Source organism: Ovis aries, chromosome 10 (assembly GCF_016772045.2).
Source record: "Ovis aries strain OAR_USU_Benz2616 breed Rambouillet chromosome 10, ARS-UI_Ramb_v3.0, whole genome shotgun sequence".
NCBI classification, from domain to species: Eukaryota; Metazoa; Chordata; class Mammalia; order Artiodactyla; family Bovidae; genus Ovis; species Ovis aries.
In genome coordinates, this window is record NC_056063.1 from 68,439,431 (window position 1) to 68,462,552 (window position 23,122).

At 37.7% G+C, this 23,122-nt stretch overlaps 2 protein-coding genes across 2 annotated transcripts in view; both read left to right on the forward strand.

Annotated features, from left to right (window-relative positions):
* GPC6 (glypican 6) overlaps positions 1 to 23,122 on the forward strand; it is a 1,226,659-nt gene that overhangs the window by 138,488 nt on the left and 1,065,049 nt on the right. The gene's annotated exons all lie outside the window — the stretch shown is intronic.
* LOC121820456 (calmodulin-1-like) lies at positions 9,234 to 10,380 on the forward strand. The gene has a single exon (XM_042254981.1). The coding sequence runs from the start codon at positions 9,303 to 9,305 to the stop codon at positions 9,750 to 9,752; it is 450 nt and encodes a 149-aa protein (XP_042110915.1). The 5' UTR covers positions 9,234 to 9,302; the 3' UTR covers positions 9,753 to 10,380.

Genomic DNA, 23,122 nt, shown 5'->3' on the forward strand with positions numbered 1-23,122 from the left:
ATGACTAACCTAGATAGTATGTTAAAAAGCAGAGACATTACTTTGCCAACAAAGGTCTGTCTAGCCAAGGCTATGATTTTTCTAGTAGTCATATATGGATGTGAGAGTCAGACTATAAAGAAAGCTAAGCACCAAAGAATTGATGCTTTTGAACTGTGGTGTTGGAGAAGACTCTTGAGAGTCCCTTGGACTGCAAGGAGATCCAACCAGTCCATCCTAAAGGAAATCAGTCCTGAGTGTTTATTGGAAGGACTAATGTTGAAGCTGAAACTCCAATAGTTTGTCCACCTGATGCAAAGAATGGACTCATTTGAAAAGACCTTGATGCTGGGAAAGACTGAAGGTGGGAGAAGGGGATGACTCAATGGACATGAGTTTGAGTAAATTCTGGGAGTAGGTGATGGACAGGGAAGCCTGGCGTGCTGCAGTCCGTGGCGTCGCAAGGAGTTGGACATGACTGTGTAACTGAACTGAACTGAAATTCCATGGACAGAGGAGCTTGGCAGCCTGTGGTCCATGGGATCACACAGAATCGAAGATGACTGAGCGACTGAGCGCACACAAGTACTGAACTGAAAATTTTAATTTTAAAAATGCATTCAGGATTGTGTTTGCCAACTTAATGGTGAAATAAAATCAAGATTTACATAGTTATCATAAAATAGGGTAATTCTGCTCAAAAGCTGCCTTGGTCTGTATAGATAATACCAGAAGTACTTTATTCCTGTTAGCCCTTTGTTCTGTTTGTCCTTTATATATCATATATTCTGTTATACTATAGGATTCTAGCAGCAATACAGATAACCTTTGACAAAAGAAAACACTTGACCACTTTATGTGTGCATGTTAAGTCACTTCAGTTGTGTCCAACTCTGTGCAATCCTATGAACTCTCTCTGTTGGATTCTTCAGGCAAGAATAGAGGGTGTGTGGACTTCTCTTGTGGCTCAGTGGTAAAGAATCCACTTGAAATGTGAGAGACGCAAGTTCGATCCCTATGTTGGGAAGTTCCCCTGGGCAGATGAGACAGGTTGTAGTCCATGGGGTTACAAAGGAGTCAGGCACAATTTAGCGATTACAGCTTATATATATAAAATATACAGGGTATATATAATATGTATATAATGTGTGTTACTATATAAAATATATATGTCTCATATTGTGGCTCTGCTCATGTTAGGCATTTCCAAACACTTCCATGTGCACAATGGTCATTTCCAGCTTCATTTCAATAAATACTTATAAAATAAATAGATCAATGTATTAACAATCATTAAGAATATGAATAAGTGTAAGTGAATGTCTTCAGAAGGATATCTTGTATTAATTTCTTTTTCTTGCTGAATTTTTTTCCACTTAAATAATTTCTGTTCCAACATGTAGCCTTCAAATCAGTTTAATCCTTATAGCTGAGTTAGATGGTCATATACATTTATTTACATACACACTCACACACACACAGAAGTCATCTACAAACCTCATTCAGGCTACAACTGCAAAGAAGACAAATGCGTCTTTGTCAGTAGCTCTGAAGTGTCAAAGGACACTTTATGTTGAGAGTCAGGATGGGCTGTAGAAACATCAGAGCTGGAAAGTGAATCTCCCATGACCTCCTTCCTAAGCCAGAATCTATATGAAAGTTCAAGAAGTCAGGAGTGCAAACTTGTGATGACCCACATCATGGAGGGTAGGAGGAAGCTCTGTGTCCTGGCCAAGGTAGATGAGGAAAGAATGTGGAAGTGGTTAGTGTCAGCAAAGGGGCAAGAAGGTAGGGAGGGGTCCTGCACGATTCTTTCTGCTGAACAGCTGTTGGAGTTTACAACTAGCTTTTATGAGCCCTACGGAGATTACTTGGTGGAGGGTCAGTGCAGTGTAAAGGGTCAGGGGTGGAGAGTTCATTGGTCTGGTTTGAGAAAACAGTGATAAAACAAAAGGAATCCATCTCTTTAGAACTCTCTTTGTTAGCAGCAATGTTCGAATATCTCCAGATAAAATTCTGTGAAGCAAGAAAGAAGGTCTTCTGATCATATTGTAGTTCTCTAACTTCAATTTGCTTTGATACAAATAAATTGTTACATGTGTATCTCGTTATTAAGAACTTGATTTGAAGTGGGGCATCCTCACTGCTCTCCTGTCTGAAATAAGAGGTTAAAAAAATATCTATGCTAACTAGAATGGAATGTTTAATAAATAATTTCATCTGGAAACTTTAAGGATGAAGGCTATATAATTTAAAAGGAGCACCTTTGCTACAAAGAAAGCAACAGGCAAAATTGAAAAGTTAATCAAACGAACGTGTATTTTAATTTAAGTAAACTGGTTGCATTTTCATTTGGAATAGCATTTTCAAAGGCATGTTTTTGAAATAACACTGTAGATTAAAACTCAATATTCCTTTTCTGACTTTCATTTGCATTCAAAATCATGGTCTTGCTTTGAACACTGTAAGGTGTTTTAAAAACCTGTAGTGGAATAACTAAGCTTTTGAAATACTATAGTAAACAAAATATAAATATCAAGGTTCTAATAATTATTTCTCCAGGCAGAGGATTGAATATAATTGTATATTTTTGAAATCAGAAATGACCAGAGAAATTAATCTGCAATTTGATGGCTTCCTGCTGCCTACTTGATACACTTGAAACTCCTTAGTGTGAAATACAGGTACTCGCTTCAGTCAGATATATTAACTTCATCATCTGACTCAATTGTCTGCTCATCGTGTTTCTTCTGCTACAGCTTGTTGCCTATGTTGTTGTTCCCCCAACCCAGGCCAGCCTCGGCATTTCTCCAGCTGGAAACCTGTTTTTAATTTTCAAAGCCCAGTTTCAATGTCACCTGTCTGGTAATGCATCTCTTAAGCCCTCAGTTAGTCCCTCCATTTTTTAGTGTTTGTTTGGCACTTTGTATACAGTGATGCTTTAGTAGTTGGTATATTTCACATTATGCTTTTATAGGTTGCAAATCTTTGTAGAGTGTGGTTCTTACTCCTATAGCATGCATGTGTGTGTGTTAAGGCACTTCAGTCGTGTGCAACTCTTTGTGAGCCTAAGGTCTGTCGTCTGCCAGGCTCCTCTGTTCATGGGACTCTCCAGGCAAGAATACCGGAGTTAAGTTGCAATGCCCTCCTCCAGAGGATCGCCCTGATCCAGGAATTGAGTCTCCTGACTCTCCTGTATTACAGGCTGATTCTTTACCACTGAGCCACCGGGGAAGCCCCTACTCCTGCAGAATAAGTCCCCTTTTAATAACAATCATTTTATAATGCCCTCATTATCTTTACATGAAGTCTTTAGATGTATGACTTACCCATCTGTATTATTTTTTAAAATCCATATAATCCCTCAACTGTAATGGGAAATAAAATAGAACTGTTTTATATTATACTTAAATCAATGGTAAGTGCTAAAGAGTAATTCTGTTACAAAGTAGAAATGACCCCTACAAATTTTCGACATGTAACCTGGGGAACAGTATCTTCCATATCAAGAAACAGGGACAGGAACTCTGAGCTCTGTTAGCCTGGACTACATCTGAGTAGCTTATCATTTATGCTACAACCTATACAGTAAGTAAAGGATTATGTATGTAACACTATGCTGAGAGTGACCTGAAAATGAGTAATTAAGATGTCATATTATTTTGTATCCCACATGTGTAGTACTTACTAGTTTTAGTCGAGTATGTCTTAAAACACATCAGAAATCTATTAAGAACTTAAAATAAATGGAGGCATGAAAATGAGTGACTAGTTTTCTGAATTTCAATGCATTTATATTTTTTATATATGCATCTCTAGCTTTTTCAAAGAAGGAAGGAGTAAATGAAAAATATCAAAATGCACATGTTGAATTGTCATTATTATACACTTATATGTTCTGGAGTTTGTTATATATGTGTATACCCTGAGGTTCAGAGAATGTGGGATCCAATTTTTTTGAGCCATTTTTTTAGTTCCCTAAAAAATGGGATAGGATACCCTTCAAAATGTTATTCGATGCCATAAAACTGTTAAGGATATTTGAATGCATTGTTTTTCTAGTTCAGTTGCCTTTTTTTTTTCATGTGTTATACCCCCAAGTTTTTAAACAGTGGGAAAATACATGTAGCTTTTATTAATCCTATGTATTGCCTATAGATGATGAAAATTTGGTGTACACTCTTAAATAATGAAACAAAATAGTGTCATAGTTTCTAAAGTTAAGAGGACTAAATAATTAAAGAAGCAGTCAAGAAAGTTTGCTTTGGGTTATAGAGTACTTGCCCACCACTTCATGGAAGATAGATGGGGAAATAGTGGAAACAGTGTCGGACTTTATTTTGGGGCGCTCCAAAATCACTGCAGATGGTGACTGTAGTAATGAAACTAAAAGACACTTACTCCTTGGAAGGAAAGTTATGACCAACCTAGACAGCATATTAAAAAGCAGAAATGTTACTTTGCCAACAAAGGTCTGTCTAGTCAAGGCTATGGTTTTTCCAATAGTCATGTATGGATGTGAGAGTTGGACTATAAAGAAAGCTGAGCAGTGAAGAATTGATGCTTTTGAACTGTGGTGTTGGAGAAGACTCTTGAGAGTCCCTTGGACTGCAAGGAGATCCAACCAGTCCATCCTAAAGGAAATCAGTCCTGAATATTCATTGGAAGGACTTATGCTGAAGCTGAAACTCCAATAGTTTGTCCGCCTGATGCAAAGAATGGACTCATTTGAAAAGACCCTGATGCTGGGAAGGATTGAAGGTGGGAGAAGGGGATGGCAGAGGATGAGATGGTTGGATGGCATCACCGACTCAACGGACATGAGTTTAGGTAAACTACAGGAGTTGGTGATGGACAGGGAGGCCTGGCGTGCTGCAGTCCATGCGGTCGCAAAGAGTCGGACACAACTGAGCAACTGAACCAAACGGATAGAGTACTTGAACAATTTAAAAAGCTTAATGCAGAGTGTTGGAAGTCTCCTTTTGTTCCTTTCCCAGCAAGCATAGGACTTCCCTGGTGGCTCAGATGGTGAAGAATCAGTCTTCTATGCAGGATACCCAGGTTTAATCCCTGGGTCAGGAAGATTCCCTGAGGAAGGGAATGGCAACCACTCCAGTATTCTTGCCTGGAGAATTCCATGGTCAGAAGAGCCTGGTGGGCTACAGTTCATGGGGTTGCAAAGAGTCAAACTTGACTGAGCGACTCACACTGACTGATTGACTAGTAGGAGTAAGTTAATGTTGAATGGTATTTAAGTGGGAAAGTGTTGGCAGTCAGTATTTACATATCCTTTATGCTTTTGATATCCAGGAGCAAGAATCTCCTGTGTTTATTGCCTAAGTTTATCAACTTTAGCTTAAAAATTGATGATGAGAAAAATGGGGAAAATAGACAAATTTAAATCATAGAAATTATTCCAGCTAATTAAATTAGAAGCATAAAAATTGTGTGGAAAATCCATTGCAGGAGAGTTATAAAGACTGGTTTCATTAAATACCCAGACATCAATTTTGTAACTGAGCACTGAGGTGCATTGAAAATCAGGGAGTGTTGGGAAAATTGACTTGGGATAAATTTTCAATAGACTGCTTTTTTTTGTATGTTTAGAAATACAGATACCAATATGAGAATATGCAGAGTCATATAAATGTACTTAAATACATCCCAGGGTGATGTGTGAGTGTCCTCATTCAATTATTCCTCATGTTCGCGAAGATCTAGAATATTAAGTGGGATTTTTTTTTTTTTTTTTTTTTTACTTCTAGGACAGTCTTTTTGAACACTTACAAAAAACATTGTGATTTGCCTCAAATGTAGCAAGCCTTAAGGATAGTCAATAACCAAGGATGCTTTTGAAGAAACTCTCAGCTGTGATTAAGAGAAGGGGAACATGAGTATGGCTGTCAAGAAATGTCAGTGGGGAAAATTGTTGATGACATTAATGCTCTGTTCTCTGTGCTTCCTTACTTTTTTTTTTCTTTGTCCTCTCCTTGCTTCCTCCTTAGTTTTCTAATTTCATAGTTGAAGAAACTGAAGTCTAATGGATTTCAGTTACTTTCCCAGTGTCATTTCATGGGATTAATTACAGAGGTGGCACCAGACTGAAGACATCCTAATTTCTAATCCCGGGATTTTTTTTTTCACTACATCACATTACATTTTTTTCCCCCTCTGTCCATTTAATCTAGTGATACATACATTTTAGTACTTACTGTTTGTTAATGCCTGCCAGGTAGAAGGTTGTACCAGGGGCTCATCACTTAGAAGGTGTTACTTTCTTAGATATTCTTCAGTGAAAATGCCCGAAATGCTTCAGTTTTAGGGAAACAAAGACATACCTTCCAACTTGAATTTGTTTTAGTGTGTGTGTATATATATATATATGATATGCATGCATATATATGTGTATATACATTTATATGTATATATAAATATATATTTGATCAGTAGGTATATATTTTAGAACTTTATTTAGTGAAGTCAAGGAAAAGCTTTCACTTTCCATTGTTTGGACAAGCTTTTCAGGCAGTCTTCCAAATGATGTTTTGATTGATTTCTTACTGATGCTGATGTTGACCAGCATTGTAATCTAACTTGACATCAGCAGGCATGTCTGTTCAGTGAAGTGTAATAGACACTCAACTATAATGTTTTCTAATTAGCTTGAATCTTAGAGATAATATAATGGGCCATTCTTTTTCATTCCTCATTGAATGTTGTGATTAATTATTGATCAAGTATGAATGTTTCAAACTTTTTATTTTAAATTAAGACAAATTAAACTTAAAATTTGACTTTTAGCTTTTTTCAGTTGATTTAAAGTAATTCTTCATGATCTTTAATACAGACATCTTCTCTATTTGGTATTAATGAATCTAGTACCACAGATTCATTTAATGTCTGTATTATTATTAGCTAGCCTGTGATTCTGTGGAAAAGTCACTGGCAATTACATTGTCATAATTTATTAAATAGTGCTAAGGAAAAGAAAAATCTAATCCAATCCAATTTTTTTCTAGTATTAAGAACAATTATTTCATAAAGCAAAAAAGTCACAAAATGTGTGAAATTCCAACATATCTTCATTGTTTCACTGTTCTTTGTTAAAGAAAAAAATTGCCAAAATACATAGAAGACTAGGCATAAGAGATAAACAGATGTTTTGCCAAAGTTATATAGCAAGGATATTTGAAAACTGCTCACCATAGATCCTTAGGGAAATTCAATTAAAACAACAGTGAGAAAGCATGATAAACTTACCAGGGTTAGAATTAGAATGATTGACCAATCTATGAATCTTTTGTTTTCTTGAGCTTTGTTTCCAGTAAAATCATCTCCTAAAGACGTAAATGGTGCTGTGTATTTGTATATCTGAAAAATTGCCATTTTGTGCTATTTCTTTTATTAGTATGAATATTATTCATATTTCTTAGAAAATTCAGTTTCTATGTCTAGGACTAGTTAAAAGAAATGGTTAATGAAGCAAGCTTATCTTCAGGATTATTCCATTTCCTTCATTATCTTACCCTTACTCAATCTATCTTTACCCACATAGTGTCTCTATGGGATTCCTCTAATACTAGACTAATGTTGGTGTCATCTTTCCACATCAATTCATAATTGCTTTCTGGATTCATGTGTTGGCAAAGATCTCAAGATTACAGCTCCGATCAATGGGAACAATTGTCATGATCAGATGGTGATATCTGTCCTGTGACCATCTCACCAGTGTATTTGGTGTATCTGTTTAACATCTTGACAGCTAACTAATCTGAAAAAGAAATCTCTATTAATGTATTGAGAATGGTTGACTGCCAGCTTCTCCTTCCTCTTCCTGTAACCATAGCTTGTGTATAGTTCAACCGTGACCTTCTGAAGGGTATATGACCTATTTGTTTTTAATGTGTTTTTGGCTAGTGCTGGAAAATTGAATTTCCCCAGTCATGCCACTTTGAGAAAAATCTTCCTGTTGGTCTTGCAGATTTTACCTTAGGTATTGTACAGACTAAGAATACTTTTTGTATAGTACCTGAACACACTCAATAACTTTCCAGTATTTTTCCCTTGGGATTTAATATCTCCTATGATAGTTTATTTAATCATGCCAAATGCTTATAATTTACTCTTTCTGAATGCTCCAATATCATGTCTTCCTTTTGGTTGTTTTACTGCTGATATATAAACGATATATATAATCATTACTCTTAAGAAACTAATGCTGGCAAACAATTGTGTATCTTGGTTTGGTGTTTCCTCTCATTTACAAAAGGCTGGAAGGATAACACGGAAATATCAGTTATCTTATGACATTTCTTAGATTCAGTCATCGACTAACTGAGGGGAAAAAAAGTTAGAGGTTGATTGTCATGTTCAGATGGTGATATCTGTCCCATAAAGTTAATTTATATGAAAAGTACTTTAACACCAAAGCACTCTCTAGGTTCACTTATAGTATTAAAACATTTACAGGCGCTATTCCTTCAGGTAACTTTGAGAGTTCCTAAAAGTGTCTATGATTTGCTTTGGAGACTAAAATGAGATCAGGAGAAAGGAAGTCGGTTGCCTGTGTGATGGGCTGGGGTCTGATTCATCTTTGTTTCAATCCTGAGATGTATGGGGATGTTTTCCTTTTAGATATTTTGCTGTTTATGAGTCTGGATTTGTACAATGAGAATAATGTTGTTTTCATGCCTACTTACAAAACATCTATTATGCAGCCCAGGGATCAAGAAGTAATTTTGACATTCAGGTTTTATTCTTTAAGAAATAGTTTGCAAGGCTGTAGCTGTCATAGATAGTGATTTCTCTGATGGATCTGGGCAAAGTAAATTAAAAACTTTTTGGAAAGAATTCACCATTACTGATGCCATCAAGAATATTTGTGATTCATAGGAAAAGGTCAAAATAGAACATTAATAGGAAGATCCCTTGGAGAAGGGAATGGCAACTCACTCCAGTATTCTTGCCTGGAGAATCCCATGGGAGGAGGAGCCTGGTGGGCTACAGTCCATGGGGTCGCAAAGAGTCGGACACCGCTGAGCGGCTTCACTTTCACTTTCACAATGGATTGCAGAATACTATGAACATAACTTTTATATGCCTGGGGAAACCAAAAAAATCCATGTGACTCACTCTACTGTGATATTTGCTTTATTGTGTTGATCTGGAACCGCTCCCACAGTATCTCCTAGAGTACCTACCTAGAAAAATAGAATGATGAAAAAAAATTATTCTTTAAGACATTGAACTGGTTTGAGTCCGAGTGGAGCGAGCGAGCTGAGTAGTTGTGTGATTGCATCCCGGAGACCGGTAACGCTTGCAGCATGGCTGACCAGCTGACTGAAGAGCAGATTGCAGAATTCAAAGAAGCTTTTTCACTATTTGACAAGGATGGTGATGGAACTATAACAACAAAGGAATTGGGAACTGTAATGCGGTCTCTTGGGCAGAATCCCACAGAAGCAGAGTTACAGGACATGATTAATGAAGTAGATGCTGATGGTAATGGCACAATTGACTTCCCGGAATTTCTGACAATGATGGCAAGAAAAATGAAAGATACAGACAGTGAAGAAGAAATTAGAGAAGCATTCCGTGTGTTTGATAAGGATGGTAATGGCTATATTAGTGCAGCAGAGCTCCGCCATGTGATGACAAACCTTGAAGAGAAGTTAACAGATGAAGAGGTTGATGAAATGATCAGGGAAGCAGATATTGATGGTGATGGTCAAGTAAACTATGAAGAGTTTGTACAAATGATGACAGCAAAGTGAAGACATTGTACAGAATGTGTTAAATTTCTTGTACAAAATTGTTTATTTGCCTTTTCTTTGTTTGTAACTTATCTGTAAAAGGTTTCCCCCTACTGTCAAAAAAAAATATGCATGTATAGTAATTAGGACTTCATTCCTCCATGTTTTCTTCCCTTATCTTACTGTCATTGTCCTGAAACCTTATTTTAGAAAATTGATCAAGTAACATGTTGCATGTGGCTTACTCTGGATATATCTAAGCCCTTCTGCACATCTAAACTTAGATGGAGTTGGTCAAATGAGAGAACATCTGGGTTATGCCTTTTTTTTTTCAAGTAGTTTTCTTTAGGAACTGTCAGCATGTTGTTGTTGAAGTGTGGAGTTGTAACTCTGCGTGGACTACGGACAGCCAACAATATGTACTTAAAAGTTGCACTATTGCAAAACGGGTGTTTTATCCAGGTACTCGTACACTATTTTTTTGTACTGCTGGTCCTATACCAGAAACATTTTCTTTTATTGTTAACTTGCTTTTTAAACTTTGTTTTAGCCACTTAAAGAAAATCTGCTTATGGCACAATTTGCCTCAAATCCATTCCAAGTTGTATATTTGTTTTCCAATAAAAAAATTACAATTTAAAAAAAAAAAGACATTGAACTGGTTTGAGTAACTCTGCATATTATGTTAGACTTAATACAAAGTTAGCTCTTATTTGTATATTGAGTTTCTGAAGGTTTGAATGGTGATTGAGAGGAAGAGTTGTATATGTCCATGAGCTTTACCATGACACCAGACAGACAGTGAACAAGCTGGGTGTGTTTTCACTGTGCACTGAGATACCCTTCTGTGGTTTGGAGAGACTGCTATTTTTCAGCATCTGCTCTCCTAAATTTGAATCATATGTTCACCCATTTATTCATTCATAAAATATTTGCTGACCAGGCACAGTGCAAGGCATTAGATATACTGTTGAGGTCATTGCCTCCAAGGAGATTCTATTCTACTGGAGAGACCCAGAAAATAAACAAGACATCCAAACTACTATATGAAAAATTGAGAAAAACATTAAGGAATGCACAGGGAGCTATGATAGATAGGAATGATACCAAGAGGTGGGAGGGGTCATAGAGACCAAAAGGAATTTGAAGAATATGGAACCAGCTACACAAAGAGCTTGGCCCACGTGGGTAGCTCTTGAGTTTGGCGTGATCCAAAAACTGAGAGCTGGACAAGTGTGGCTAGAGCACTGGGGAGGGGAAGGATGTGAAATGGGAGGGGTTGGCAAGGGCCGTGTCATTCGGGGTTTCCTAAGCCATGGCCAGGACCTCGGAGTGTGTGCAACAGTAAGGGAGGTCATACTAAGCTTTAAGCAAAGAGTGACTTGATCTGTACTTTGAAAAGCAACTGCTGTGGAAACATGGATTAAAGGAGCTCCTAAAGAGAAAGTGGAGAAACTTAAACAATCAAGCAGTGCAAATGGCAGTGTGGATAGACAGCTGGACACAATTCCCAATTCATTCATTTTTAACTCAACAATCTGAAAAATACAGAGAAAAGGATGTTTCAGGACACATTTTTCAGTCCATAATCCTTAATGTGGCTCCTCCTCTTTAAGCATCTAAAACTTGTTGTGCATTTCTAATTAACACTTTTTTTGTTTTCCAGTTGTTGCTTCTAAGAGAAATTCCCCTATTTTAATTATAGTTCACATAGTAATAAGTATATTTTATGTTAGATTGTCATTTACATAGTTGCCATTTTTGTGGGTGACAGTGGTTGAGTATAGGCTGGTTCATGTGGTTCAACTTAAAAGACTCAGAGTTTGACTGTTCTCATTGAAACATTTGTCTACTGTCAATGTGGCCTCTAGTAAGAGAAATATTCTCCTTCTCTGTGGATAAATAAATGAAGGGTCCAGATGGCATTGCTGTGATGGAAGGTGCATTATGGCTATTCCTCAGTCCGTAGACACATAGAGCACCCTCTCTGGATAATCCAGGATAAAGGGGAAAATGAAATGGCCACCTTATTGAAAAAGTCTACCTTTCCACTGTAGTCAGTCAAATGCTATTATCCTTTTATTACTCTGTAATTTTGAGGGCAAGTTCAGTGAATAACTGTGGAGGCTATTAAGAGCTGTCATGGAAAATTTATCTGTCTTTAAATGGAAGGTAGAAACATTACTGCAGGAGCAGTGCTGCTTCGATACAGATAATTCTCCTCTTTGAGCCCTTTAAAACACTGTTTATTGTTTCTTACTACATCTCCCCAGACTGATCTAACACTCGTAATTGTGATCCTGCCTTTTTTTTTTTTTTCTCTTGTCAGGAATAAAATTTATGGAAGAAGCGTGGCCCGTGGGAGCCAACCCTGTTTCATGTTAGTGTCTGCACTAATAGAACACAGGGAAGGTCAATAGTAACTTACAGAAAACATGATTAAATCCACCCATCTGCCTAACGGGTAGAAGTTCTAGAAAGGGCCTCTGCCATCCTCTGCACTCTAGCCTTACCCTGGGATTATGAGAGTAAAGCTCGAGCTGGTGGATACCATATAATGATAGAAAGAACTGAATATTTCAGAACATCACTGTTTTATTTATCTGTGAATGCTGCGCAAACCTGGTATCTTAAAACAACAGAAATTTGTGCTCTTACAGTTTTGGGTGCCAGAAGTTGAAAATCAAGGTGTCTGTATGGCCATGCTCCCTCCCAAGTCTCTAAGGGAGAATCCTTCCTTGCTTGTTCCAGCTTTAGGCCATGCTTAGCATATGACTGCATCAGTTCACTGTCAGCCTCTGTCTTCACTTGCCTTTTTTCCCTGAGCCTAGTGTATCCTTTCTGTCACTTATAAGAAGATTCTCCTTGGCTCTCCTTAATACAGCATTTTCTCAGCTTCATCCTTAACTGAATTTCATCTGCAAAAGCCTTCCAAATAAGATCATATCCTGAGGTTCCTGGTGGATCTGAATTGAGGGGACAGTGTTCCTATCCACTATAGTTACTGACTTGGAACACAAAGCAAAGACATGTGAGTTGGCACTTTTATTTTCTCAGCTGAATTTTATCAACTTTCATCAACAATAACATATTCTCAATGCTTTGCTCCAAGAATAAATGGAGTAGAGTTAATTCATAGGATTGTCAGAAGATCAAATTGCCAAAAATCTCTATACATTTTTAATAAGAGAGTAGAATTCAGCAAAGAAATATTTTCTTTTAATTGTAAAATGTTAAAAATTTGCTCAATTGAACTCATATAAAGGAGACTTTGAAAGAAATTCATTTCCAAATATGATTTGCATTTATGACTTTTTCATTTTACTGGGCTTAAAGTATTTGTTCTTGGACATAGAATTAGGTTCTAGCTTGGGGAATGTTTGCCTTTTATATATTTATATAAAGTTCTAGTCTTTCAGTTCTATTTATATTACCAATTTTTGTTCAGTCTCAGTTCTGGTCGTCATAGTCCTGTACAGTTTCTACTGTAGGATAAGAACTCTGCCAGATACTCATCCATTATTTTATGCATTTTTGCATCACAACAACTCTCTGCTGCTGCTGCTGCTGCTAAGTCGCTTCAGTTGTGTCCGACTCTGTGTGACCCCATAGACGGCAGCCCACCAGGCTCCCCCGTCCCTGGGATTCTCCAGGCAAGAACACTGGAGTGGGTTGCCATTTCCTTCTCCAATGCATGAAAGTGAAAAATGAAAGTGAAGTCACTCAGTAGTGTCTGACTCCTAGCGACCCCATGGACTGCAGCCCACCAGGCCCCTCCGTCCATGGGATTTTCCAGGCCAGAGTACTGGAGTGGGTTGCCATTGCCTTCTCCACAAAAATGCTCTGGAGTAGGTATTATTGCCCCTGTTTTACAGATGATGGGTTGACGGGCCAATGACTTGCTTAAGGATATACAAAGTGTCAGCAGAATAACTGGTTTTCTAATCCAGGTCTGTCTAGGTCCAGGGTGCAAGCTTTTGACCACCGCCCAATGTTTTGCTGAGAATGCCCACCGTGAGTCTGGGAGAAGGTCGGTACATTTATCTGCTGTTAACCCAGTATCACCTGGAGGCTGTGTTCCTGAATCCGAGGTCTTTTGTTGGATGCGGTGTGCTCTGTCAGGGAGCTCACTGGAGTAGAGGGCAATGGTTAGACATAAGGGGGTCATGTCTGTCCAGACTCCTGGCTGGCAGCTTGAACTACTAGCAGCCCATAGTGAGTGAGGGACAGAGATTTCTTTGCCTTGAGACATCTTTCCCCTTTATCTCCTTCTAGAGGCAGTAGCATGGATGCAGAGCATCTTGCCAAGCTTGGTGGTGTTTCCCAGATTGGAAGGTTGCCTTATACTCAATGACATGTCTTGGGAACTCCTTCTCATCAGTTCAATGCCCACAGCCTCCTCTCACCCTCCCTCCCGCCTGTCTGCTGTGTCTCCTCCATTTCCCCCTGTATCCCTGCTTGACGCATTTTACATGTTTATTCATTCCTTTATTTTCTGCCTTTCACTAGACTGTTAGCTTCATGGAGCAAGAACTTTGTCTTTTTTGCTTCTGTGTGTTCAGTATGTAGGAAAGAGCTTGCTACAAATATGGTAAAATGATGTGATTGAGCGAGTGTGTGAGCATTCCCTGTCATCATGATTAAACTAGTGATTCATGCCTACTTAGTTTTTTCTTTGTTGATTTTGAGGAAATTATAGGACTTCAGTGAGCCCTAAACACTGCTTAAGTGTTGGTATTGCAATATCTATTGAGCAGCAGTATTCTCACTTGGTATAATAGTGTGGGTTGAAGGTTATGATTACTTTTGAGCAGGATTCTACATGAGAGCTGAAAAATAAAAATCTGAGGGTGAAAGTAGCAGGAAGACTAGTGGGTAAATGTGTTGGGCACAGCCATGTGTGTGTGCTTATGTGTGTGCTCAGTTGTGGCCGACTCTTTGCAACCCCATGGACTGTAGCTTGCCAGGCTCCTCTGTCCATGTGATTTCCCAGGCAAGAATACTGGAGTGAGTTGCTGTTTCCTTCTCCAGGGGATCTTCCTGACCCAGAGATTGAATCCAGGTCTCCTGTGTCTCCTATTCTTTACCCACTGGACAAGTGGGGAAGCCACTATATACATATACATACATACATATATATATATGTGTGTGTGTGTGTGTGTGTGTGTGTGTGTGTGTGTGTGTATATAGGTATTTAATGGCATCATAAATATATTTACCACAAGCAGCATATATTTATGTCTAACCATTGCTGTGTATAGGGCTTCCCTCCTCATGGCTCATGGGGTTAAGAATCCTCCTGCAATGCAGGAGACACAGGAGACCCCAGTTCGATTCCTGGATCAGGAAGATCCCCGGGAGAAAGAAATGGCTACCCACTCTAGTATTCTTACCTGAAAAATCCCGTGGACAGAGGAGCCTGGTGGGCTGCAGTCCATGGGGTTGCAAAGAGTTGGACATGACTGAGTGACTAAGCACACACACACACACACACATATAATATATATACATATATACTCTGTATTTATGTATATATTGTATATATACTGTATATATTTATGCTGCCTTTATGTATGTATATATATGTAGTATGTATATATTACATATACATTTTAAAATGCATATATATATATCTTTTAATTCCTTATTTTCCCTTTCATGAAAAGAAAATCACCACAGAATAGTGCTAAATTATGTATTAATACCTGGGCTTCCCTGATGGCTCAGATGGTAAAGAATTTGCCTGCAATGCAGGAGACCAGGGCTTGATTCCTGGGTCAGGAAGATCCCCTGGAGATGGGAATGGCTACCCACTCTAGTATTCTTGCCTGGAAAATTCCAGCGACAGTGGAGCCTGGTGAGCTATAGTCCACAGAGTTGCAAAGTCGGACACAGCTGAGCAACTAACACACATGTCTACAATCAGAAAAAACAATGGGGATAAATGTTGGAGTCTTTAGATAAAGTCCAGGCTGGGGATATTTATTTAAATTTAATTATTTATTCCTATAAAATATGATTATGCAGTGATTTTCTTGGGAAAAAGACCGAAAAAATGGTGATTTTTATTTGCTTTTACTATCAGTGATTTTCAAGAGTCCGAGGGGTTGTGTAATTCTAGTGGGAGATTTAACAGAATGGAAGGAGATTCAGGCATTTGTTTTCTCCGCTTGATGCTTGAGTCTCTAGTACAGGACAGGTTAACTTTAAGGAGAGATTGGGAGGTGATGAACAGAGAGGGAAAATAGGACTTATTTGGTTGAGGGGAAGAGAGAGGAGATAGGAGAGGAAAATTCTATTTTTTTTTCTTTTTCCCTTGACTAGAAGACTTGGCTTTCCAAATTGCCTTACAGGATTGAGTGGAGATTATTGATAACCAGTTCTGAGAGCAATAATAGAGTAGGAGGGTCAGAGCATCAGAGGTGGCCGATGGGAGAGAAAGGAGACATTTACTTAGAGTTCAGCTCCGCACCTTTGCTACTGGTGAATTTCTATTCTATTACCACTTCCTCCTTTTCAGTAATGGAACTTACAGAGACAATGAAAAAGGTAATAGAGCCATCAATATAGTATATTCTGGAAACCCAGCTGAGGTGCTAAAGTAGTTCCTAACGCTTACAAAGCACATCATAATGGATCAAGTTCACTGCCTTTCAGAGCAGTCTGGCCAGGAGTGGAAAGGGATTGGCAGTGTGTTCAAGCACAGCTCCAGGAACTTGGTGTGTGGCCTTCATCCCTTCACATTTCCAGAATGGAGGTGGGGGCTGGTCTGCTAAGCTGTGATATATTAATTTTTCCTTCAGAATATTAATTCTTTGCTAACTGGTAATGATATGTGTCTAAATATATTCTTAAAAATAACTTCATCAGTGAAGTGTTTTTTGTTTGCCTTTCTTTGATTGATGAGATTTTTTTTTTTTCTTGTTAAGCATATTCACTTTGTTCTCTTCTCATGCATATTCAATAACACTCAGGTTACACTAATTTTATTTACTATTTTCTCTGGAAAGTCACTAGAACATCACACTTCTCTCGGTCTCTTTGGGTTCATTTTGTGATCCATTAAATTAAAAATGTCTCATTTCTTTTGAGGGAAGTATCTGCTTTATTATGTGCAGTGTGTTTGATGATTGAGAAAGAACTTTTTTCAACTTTTGTATCACTAAGTTTATTATAATAACACAGGCAAAGTGTGGCTCATTTTAGAGTAGTGTCAATATACCAGAAATAAATCACCATCTCAGTAGGGAGCTGCATAATTTAGAAACAAGAGGACTATGAAATGTTATTAAGAGAGGGACCATCGGCTCCTACAGCTCTAAAAACTATCTTACAAGCTATGACTTTAGTATAAATTTAACTTGTCCTTTTTCAGGGACATAGTGGAGAGATTTTAAATGATACAATTACAACCAGTGTCACTCCATATAACGAATGTCTACCTACATCAGATTGATTGTAAGTCTTGATGACAAATGCCAACTACCTTTGGTCACTAGAGAAAGACAGTTTTTCTCAAGTGTGCTATGGCTTTCAAAAATATAAATCCATTACTGGATTTCACACTAATGTGAAAGTCTTTGAGAAGAAACATCTCTTTGTACAATATAGGTTTTGAATTTGATCTCGGTTGCAGATACAAAGATAAACACACATACATGTGTGTTTGGTTTTATTAAAAAGAAAACACTTAAGGATAATATAGTTTGCACTGCTTGTAGTTGCTCTTTCTGAATTCCAACTTTTCCTGAGATTCTACCCCCATTAGGGTGGGTTTTCATTTCTTGGGTTGCTTTTTCTTAGCTCTAAGGTTTAATGGCTTATACTAAAAGGCACTTATGTTGCTACTGGCTAGCGTGTTCCATGGGCTACATTCACTCTGGCAGATGAGTTATAGCAGATTCTTTAATATATATATTTTTCTTTTTTCCTATAGATGGACCCTCGTAGTGTTTTGACAGTTAAAAAGGATGGGGGGTTATTGAGAGCCTAGTTGCTCAGCTGCTCAGCTGTATTTTTTGAGCTATATATCAGCAAAATGACCCAGCTCTCTTACAGAAGGTGTTCTGTTGCCAGATGGTGCTCTGCAGGAAAGAGCTTCTTAGTTTTCTTAAATCAGGACTTATGGTAAAATGGAATAACACTCAGATATGGAAGACTTAGGTTTCTCTGAAAGTCTTAGGGTCTCAAATATCTGTCCTTTCTCTGTCTTCATTGCTTCCTATTCAATCACACTGATAACAAAATGTCGACCCTGCTATTCAATAACTGAAGGGCACATTCGGAGCAATTTTCCTTGTTCTGGCTGCCCAACACCCGATTGAAAGTTTCAGCTTCAATCACACCATTAGCCTGGAAACTGCAGCCAATTGTTACCGATGATCTTTTGGTTACTCTAATTGTTTTTTACTTTATTGAGCTTATTCAGAAATAATGAAACTCCATCCTTCCTTTTCTGAAAAGATAGTTGCATAAAGTGCAGTGGCTGTTTCTTTTATAAACTCATCAACCTTGCCTTAAAGAATGCCCTTAACTATCGATTTTCTGGGCTGCCAAATAGATCTCCTAATTCGCAGAAATACCCCCAATGTAAGATTTTAACAATTTGAAAATTACGAAAGGAAGTCCCAGGGGCCTCCTCCCAGCTTCTGCATAGACTGATGGCTCAGCATCCGTCTCTCTGCTGGAAGTGGTAGAGCTAAATGACCTGGAGAGAAAAATACACATATAAATAGGTGGGTCGTTCTTCCTTATTTTCCAAGTTCTGCAGCTTTTTCAAAGAAACATCTCATTTGGATTGATTCAGACTTATGGACATGGCTGGGGGTAGGGAAGAAAGACAGGGTGGGAAGTATAGAGAGAGAGAAACATATGCATTACCATATGTAAAATAGATAGCCAGTGGGAACTTGCTGTATGATTCAGGGAGCTCAAACCAGGGCTCTGTGACAGCCTAGAGCAGTGAGATGGGGAGGGATGTGGGAGGAGACATAGGTCCACCTATGGCTGATTCATGTTGATATTTCGTAGAAACTAATGCAATACTGTAAAGCAGTTATCCTTCATTTAAAAAATAAATAAATTAAAACAACAACAAACAAACAAAAATCAAAAAAGAAAATGGCACTGTCCAACAACCATACTGAACCATTCTTTACTTCAAGTCTTTCAGTACTTGCTATAAATCCGCATCCACAACAGGGAAGACCAAGATCAAGCTTTGCTAAACCCTTTTGGAAATGTACCTGTGATTAACTGTTATGTTCTTTCATGGTTTAAAATCTAAACCTTTATATTTTAAGCAAAAGTTAACAGGTTTTCGTAATTAAAAGTTGTCTTTGCCTGTCGTCCTAATAGAGAAGTTTCTTGCGGATTAGTGCATATGCTTTTATGCTGCCTTATCACTTACTGCATATTAAACCTTTGTTATAACTTTATGACCCACTTGACAGCATTAAAATTGCCAGAGTATTAACTGTTTTCGTAAACCAACAGGCAGTTTTGACATCTTCTAGAATGGCTAGTTTGCTTGTGATTAATTCCAAAGCTTGAAAATGTATTCAAGATACCAAAAGTTGGATTGGCAAATAGGGACTTGACCCTTTTTTCTCTCCTATTTTTGTCCATCTCTGGGTTCCCTCAATTTTCTTCCTAGAATTTGTCATGTTCATAACTCAGTTGTTAAAGAATCTGCGTGCAGTGCAGGAGACTCTAGTTCAATTCCAGGGTTGGGAAGATCCCCTGGAGAAGGGATAGGCTACCCACTCCAGTGTTCTTGGGCTTTCCTTGTGGCTCAGCTGGTAAAGAATCTGCCTGCAATGCGGGAGATGTGGGTTCAGTCCCTGGGTTGGGAAGATCCCCTGAAGAAGGGAAAGGCTACCCACTCCAGTATTCTGGCCCGGAGAATTCCATGGACTATACAGTCCATGGTCTTTCAAAGAGTCAGACACGACTGAGCAACTTTCACTTTCATTCTCACTTGAAGATTTTCTGACCTGAGGGAAAGGCTTACAGACCCCATAATATACTCTTGCCTATGGAAGCACTCTTCCCTAATTCATCTATATGCCATTTTCGCTTTGGAAATCACTGGTTTCCAACCCACATTTATGCGACTGCTACTGCTAATGTCTCAAATGGAACCCCTTTCTCCAGTTTTCCAAAATATTGATATTGATCCCCCAGGAATTTGTTTAGAAGTTACCATCTCTATGAAGCTTCATCTCTGCTGCCTTCATTTCTGGTGACTTGACTTCACCAGAAAATACTGGTTTCTCTTTTTTCATTTGTAACTCTTATAGAGCTCATTACATGTGCTCATCAACATGCATTTACACATGAATTTTCCACACTGAGCCAAGAGTTTCCATAAAGAAAGAGTTCTGCCTAACCCAGTTTTGGGTTCCTTATATCTGGCTTTGCACCTCACACACAGAAAAGATTCAGTAGATGCTTCATGGAGGGAATAGGACTGCAATGAACCTTGGAGATTAGCTGGTTAATGTCTTTACTATTTTGTAAGTGAATCAAAAATGTGGCTTATAGAATTCAGTTGGTTATTAGCCCATGGTCATTGTCAGTACCTGATAATTCTCCTTTTGCATTATTGGTTTCTTGCTACCTAAAAATAATAAGAATTAATAAAAAGATGCCCTGTTTGGATAGTGCTTTTTATTTTCAGCATACTTTTATCTTCTTGAAATTGGTGAGGTTGACAGGGCAGGAATTATTTCCCCCATACTACAGATACAGGACAAAAGGCTTAAGTGATTCAATCAAGATCGTAGGTGGAAAGGCAAGTGCTTGAATTAAGGCCTGTCTTCCTCAAACCCTTCATGAGTCCTTCAGTCATCACTGGAAGTTGAATGAACACCCTGGCTTTGTTTCACTATGTGGCATTAGGCAATTTCAGATGTCTGCTTGGAAGAGCATACGTTTTACTTATTTCCCAGCTGAAAGTAGAGAATTATATGTTGACCTGTTCCTGGGAAAAAGTGCCTTGGGAAAATTTATTTTCAATGGTTTAGAAGAGGAAGCTCAGACTTTAGATCCAACTTTACATCCTGGGGGTAGAAATTAGTTGGAAGTGAACTTGAGCCTTGCTTATTTCCGGAGCTAAATACACAATCAAAGGTCATGTGAAGTTTTTAAAAAAAATTTTAGTTATAAAATGGGATGCATGTTCATTACTGGTATTTTAGAAAACATAGAAATCTACAAAAGAAGTATATTTATGATATCTCTAATTTATCACTAGGAATCTGCTATTAACATTATAATATAAACTCTGAACTAGATTGCTTGGGTTTAAATCCTGGCTCTGCAACTTACTAGTTTAAGGGCAAAGGAACAGTTATCTCACCTTTTGAGTTCTGAGTGTATTTAGTTACAAAATGGGAATCATAGTATTGGTTACATCAGAAGGTACTTGTGAGCATTAAGTGAATGTATAGCTTAAAGAACTTAAAAGAATACTTAATATGTTCATGTCATATGTACTCATGTAATATTATATCTCTATTCATTTTATTAAAAAATCTGGAACATAACATTGGTGTACAGCTTTTTACCTTACATTTTCTACTTGGTGTATCATAAACATTTTTTTACACCCACTTTATTATTTTAGAGCATGAATTTATGAATTACATTACCCCATTGTTCATTCCTATCGTAATTGGTCTAACCATCCTTAGTTATTTGTTTCTAATCCTTGACAATTATACATTACACTGTAAAGTACAGTATGCTATACATTGTGTGAATGGCCCTGATAATTTCTTTGGGATAGATTCCTGGAAAGAGAATTAATGTTCAAAAGAGTCTAATTCTTTAAAACTTTTCAAATTATTTACCTTTTTAAAAAAGTAGCTTTATTGAGATATAATTTATATATCAAACAATTTACACAACTGAAATGTATAATTCACTGGTAATTAGTATCACTGAATTATACACTTAAAATTATTAAATGGTAAATATTATATTATGTATATATTACATGTGAGACTTCCCAGGTGGTGCATGTAGTAAAGAATCCACCTGCCAAATCAGGAGATGCAAGAGACATGGATTTGATCCTTGGGTTGGGAAGATCTCCTGGACTAGGAAATGACAACCCACTCCAGTGTTCTTGTCTGAAGAATCCTATGAACAGAGGAGGCTGACATCCTACTGTCCATGGGCTCACAAAGAGCTGGACATGACTGAGTGAGCACACACATGTATTACATTACTGTAAAATTATTGTAAAATATGAGTAATATAATATTTACCGTTTTCATAATTTTTAAGTGTATAATTCAGTGGTATAAGTTATATCCATGATGTTATGCAAACATCGCTGCTATTTCCAAAGCTTTTTCATTACTTCAGACTTTAATCATTAAGCAGTCTCATTCTTTCTTTCCTCTCAGACCCTGGTTGTTTCTACCTTCTGGCTGTATAAATTTACTTATTCTAGATGTATCACCTAAAATGGAATTATAAATTGTCTTTTTGTGTCTGTCATTTCACTAAGCATGATGCTTTCGAAGTTCATGTTGTGGCATTTATAAGAACTTCTTTCCTATTTATAGCTGAATAATATGCCATTGTATGTTTATATCATATTTTGTTTATCCATTCATGTGTGGAGGGACATTTGGTTTGTTCCTATCTTTTGAGTATTTTTAATAGTGCTGCAGTGAACCTTGGCATTGAACTATCTGTTCCATGTCCCTGCATGCAGTTCTTTTGGGTATATACCCACGTGGAACTGCTAGGTCATATGGTAATTCTGTGTTTAGTGTTTTGAAGAACCACCAAACTGCTTTTCATAGCAGCGCCACCATTGTGCTTTTCTACCATCAATGGATGAGTGTTTCCATTTCTCCACACTGAGGGTGACCCTTGTTATTTCCCTAGTCCTTTTGTTATAATTATCTAAAATGTGTGAAGTGGTATTTCACTGTGGCCTTTACTTACATTTCAGTAATGATTAATGATGTTGGACATCTTTCAAGTGCTTATTCACCATTTGGAAATGTTCTTGGGAGAAATGTCTGTTTGAGTCTCTGCCCATGTTTAAACTAGGTTGTTTATTTTTTTGTTGTTTCATTTATTTGCCTTTTAAGAGATGATTTTCTAAATTTGTGCTTCTAAAGATTTACCATGGAAGAGATAATTTAGGCTCCTTAGATTTTGTATTGTAATCTGTTTTGGTGGTAGTAGAATGACCATTCATTAGAATCTTTTCTTCATATAAAGAGCGTGGTTGTGTGCCAGGCTCTGTGTTGGGTTGCTTGGTACATACATATGTGTCCTGCTTTTAAGGTGTCAGTTTTATCCCCATTGCTGGCTGGAATCCACATTTTCTTTTTCCCCTGCGCAGAAGCTATTTCTTTACCAAA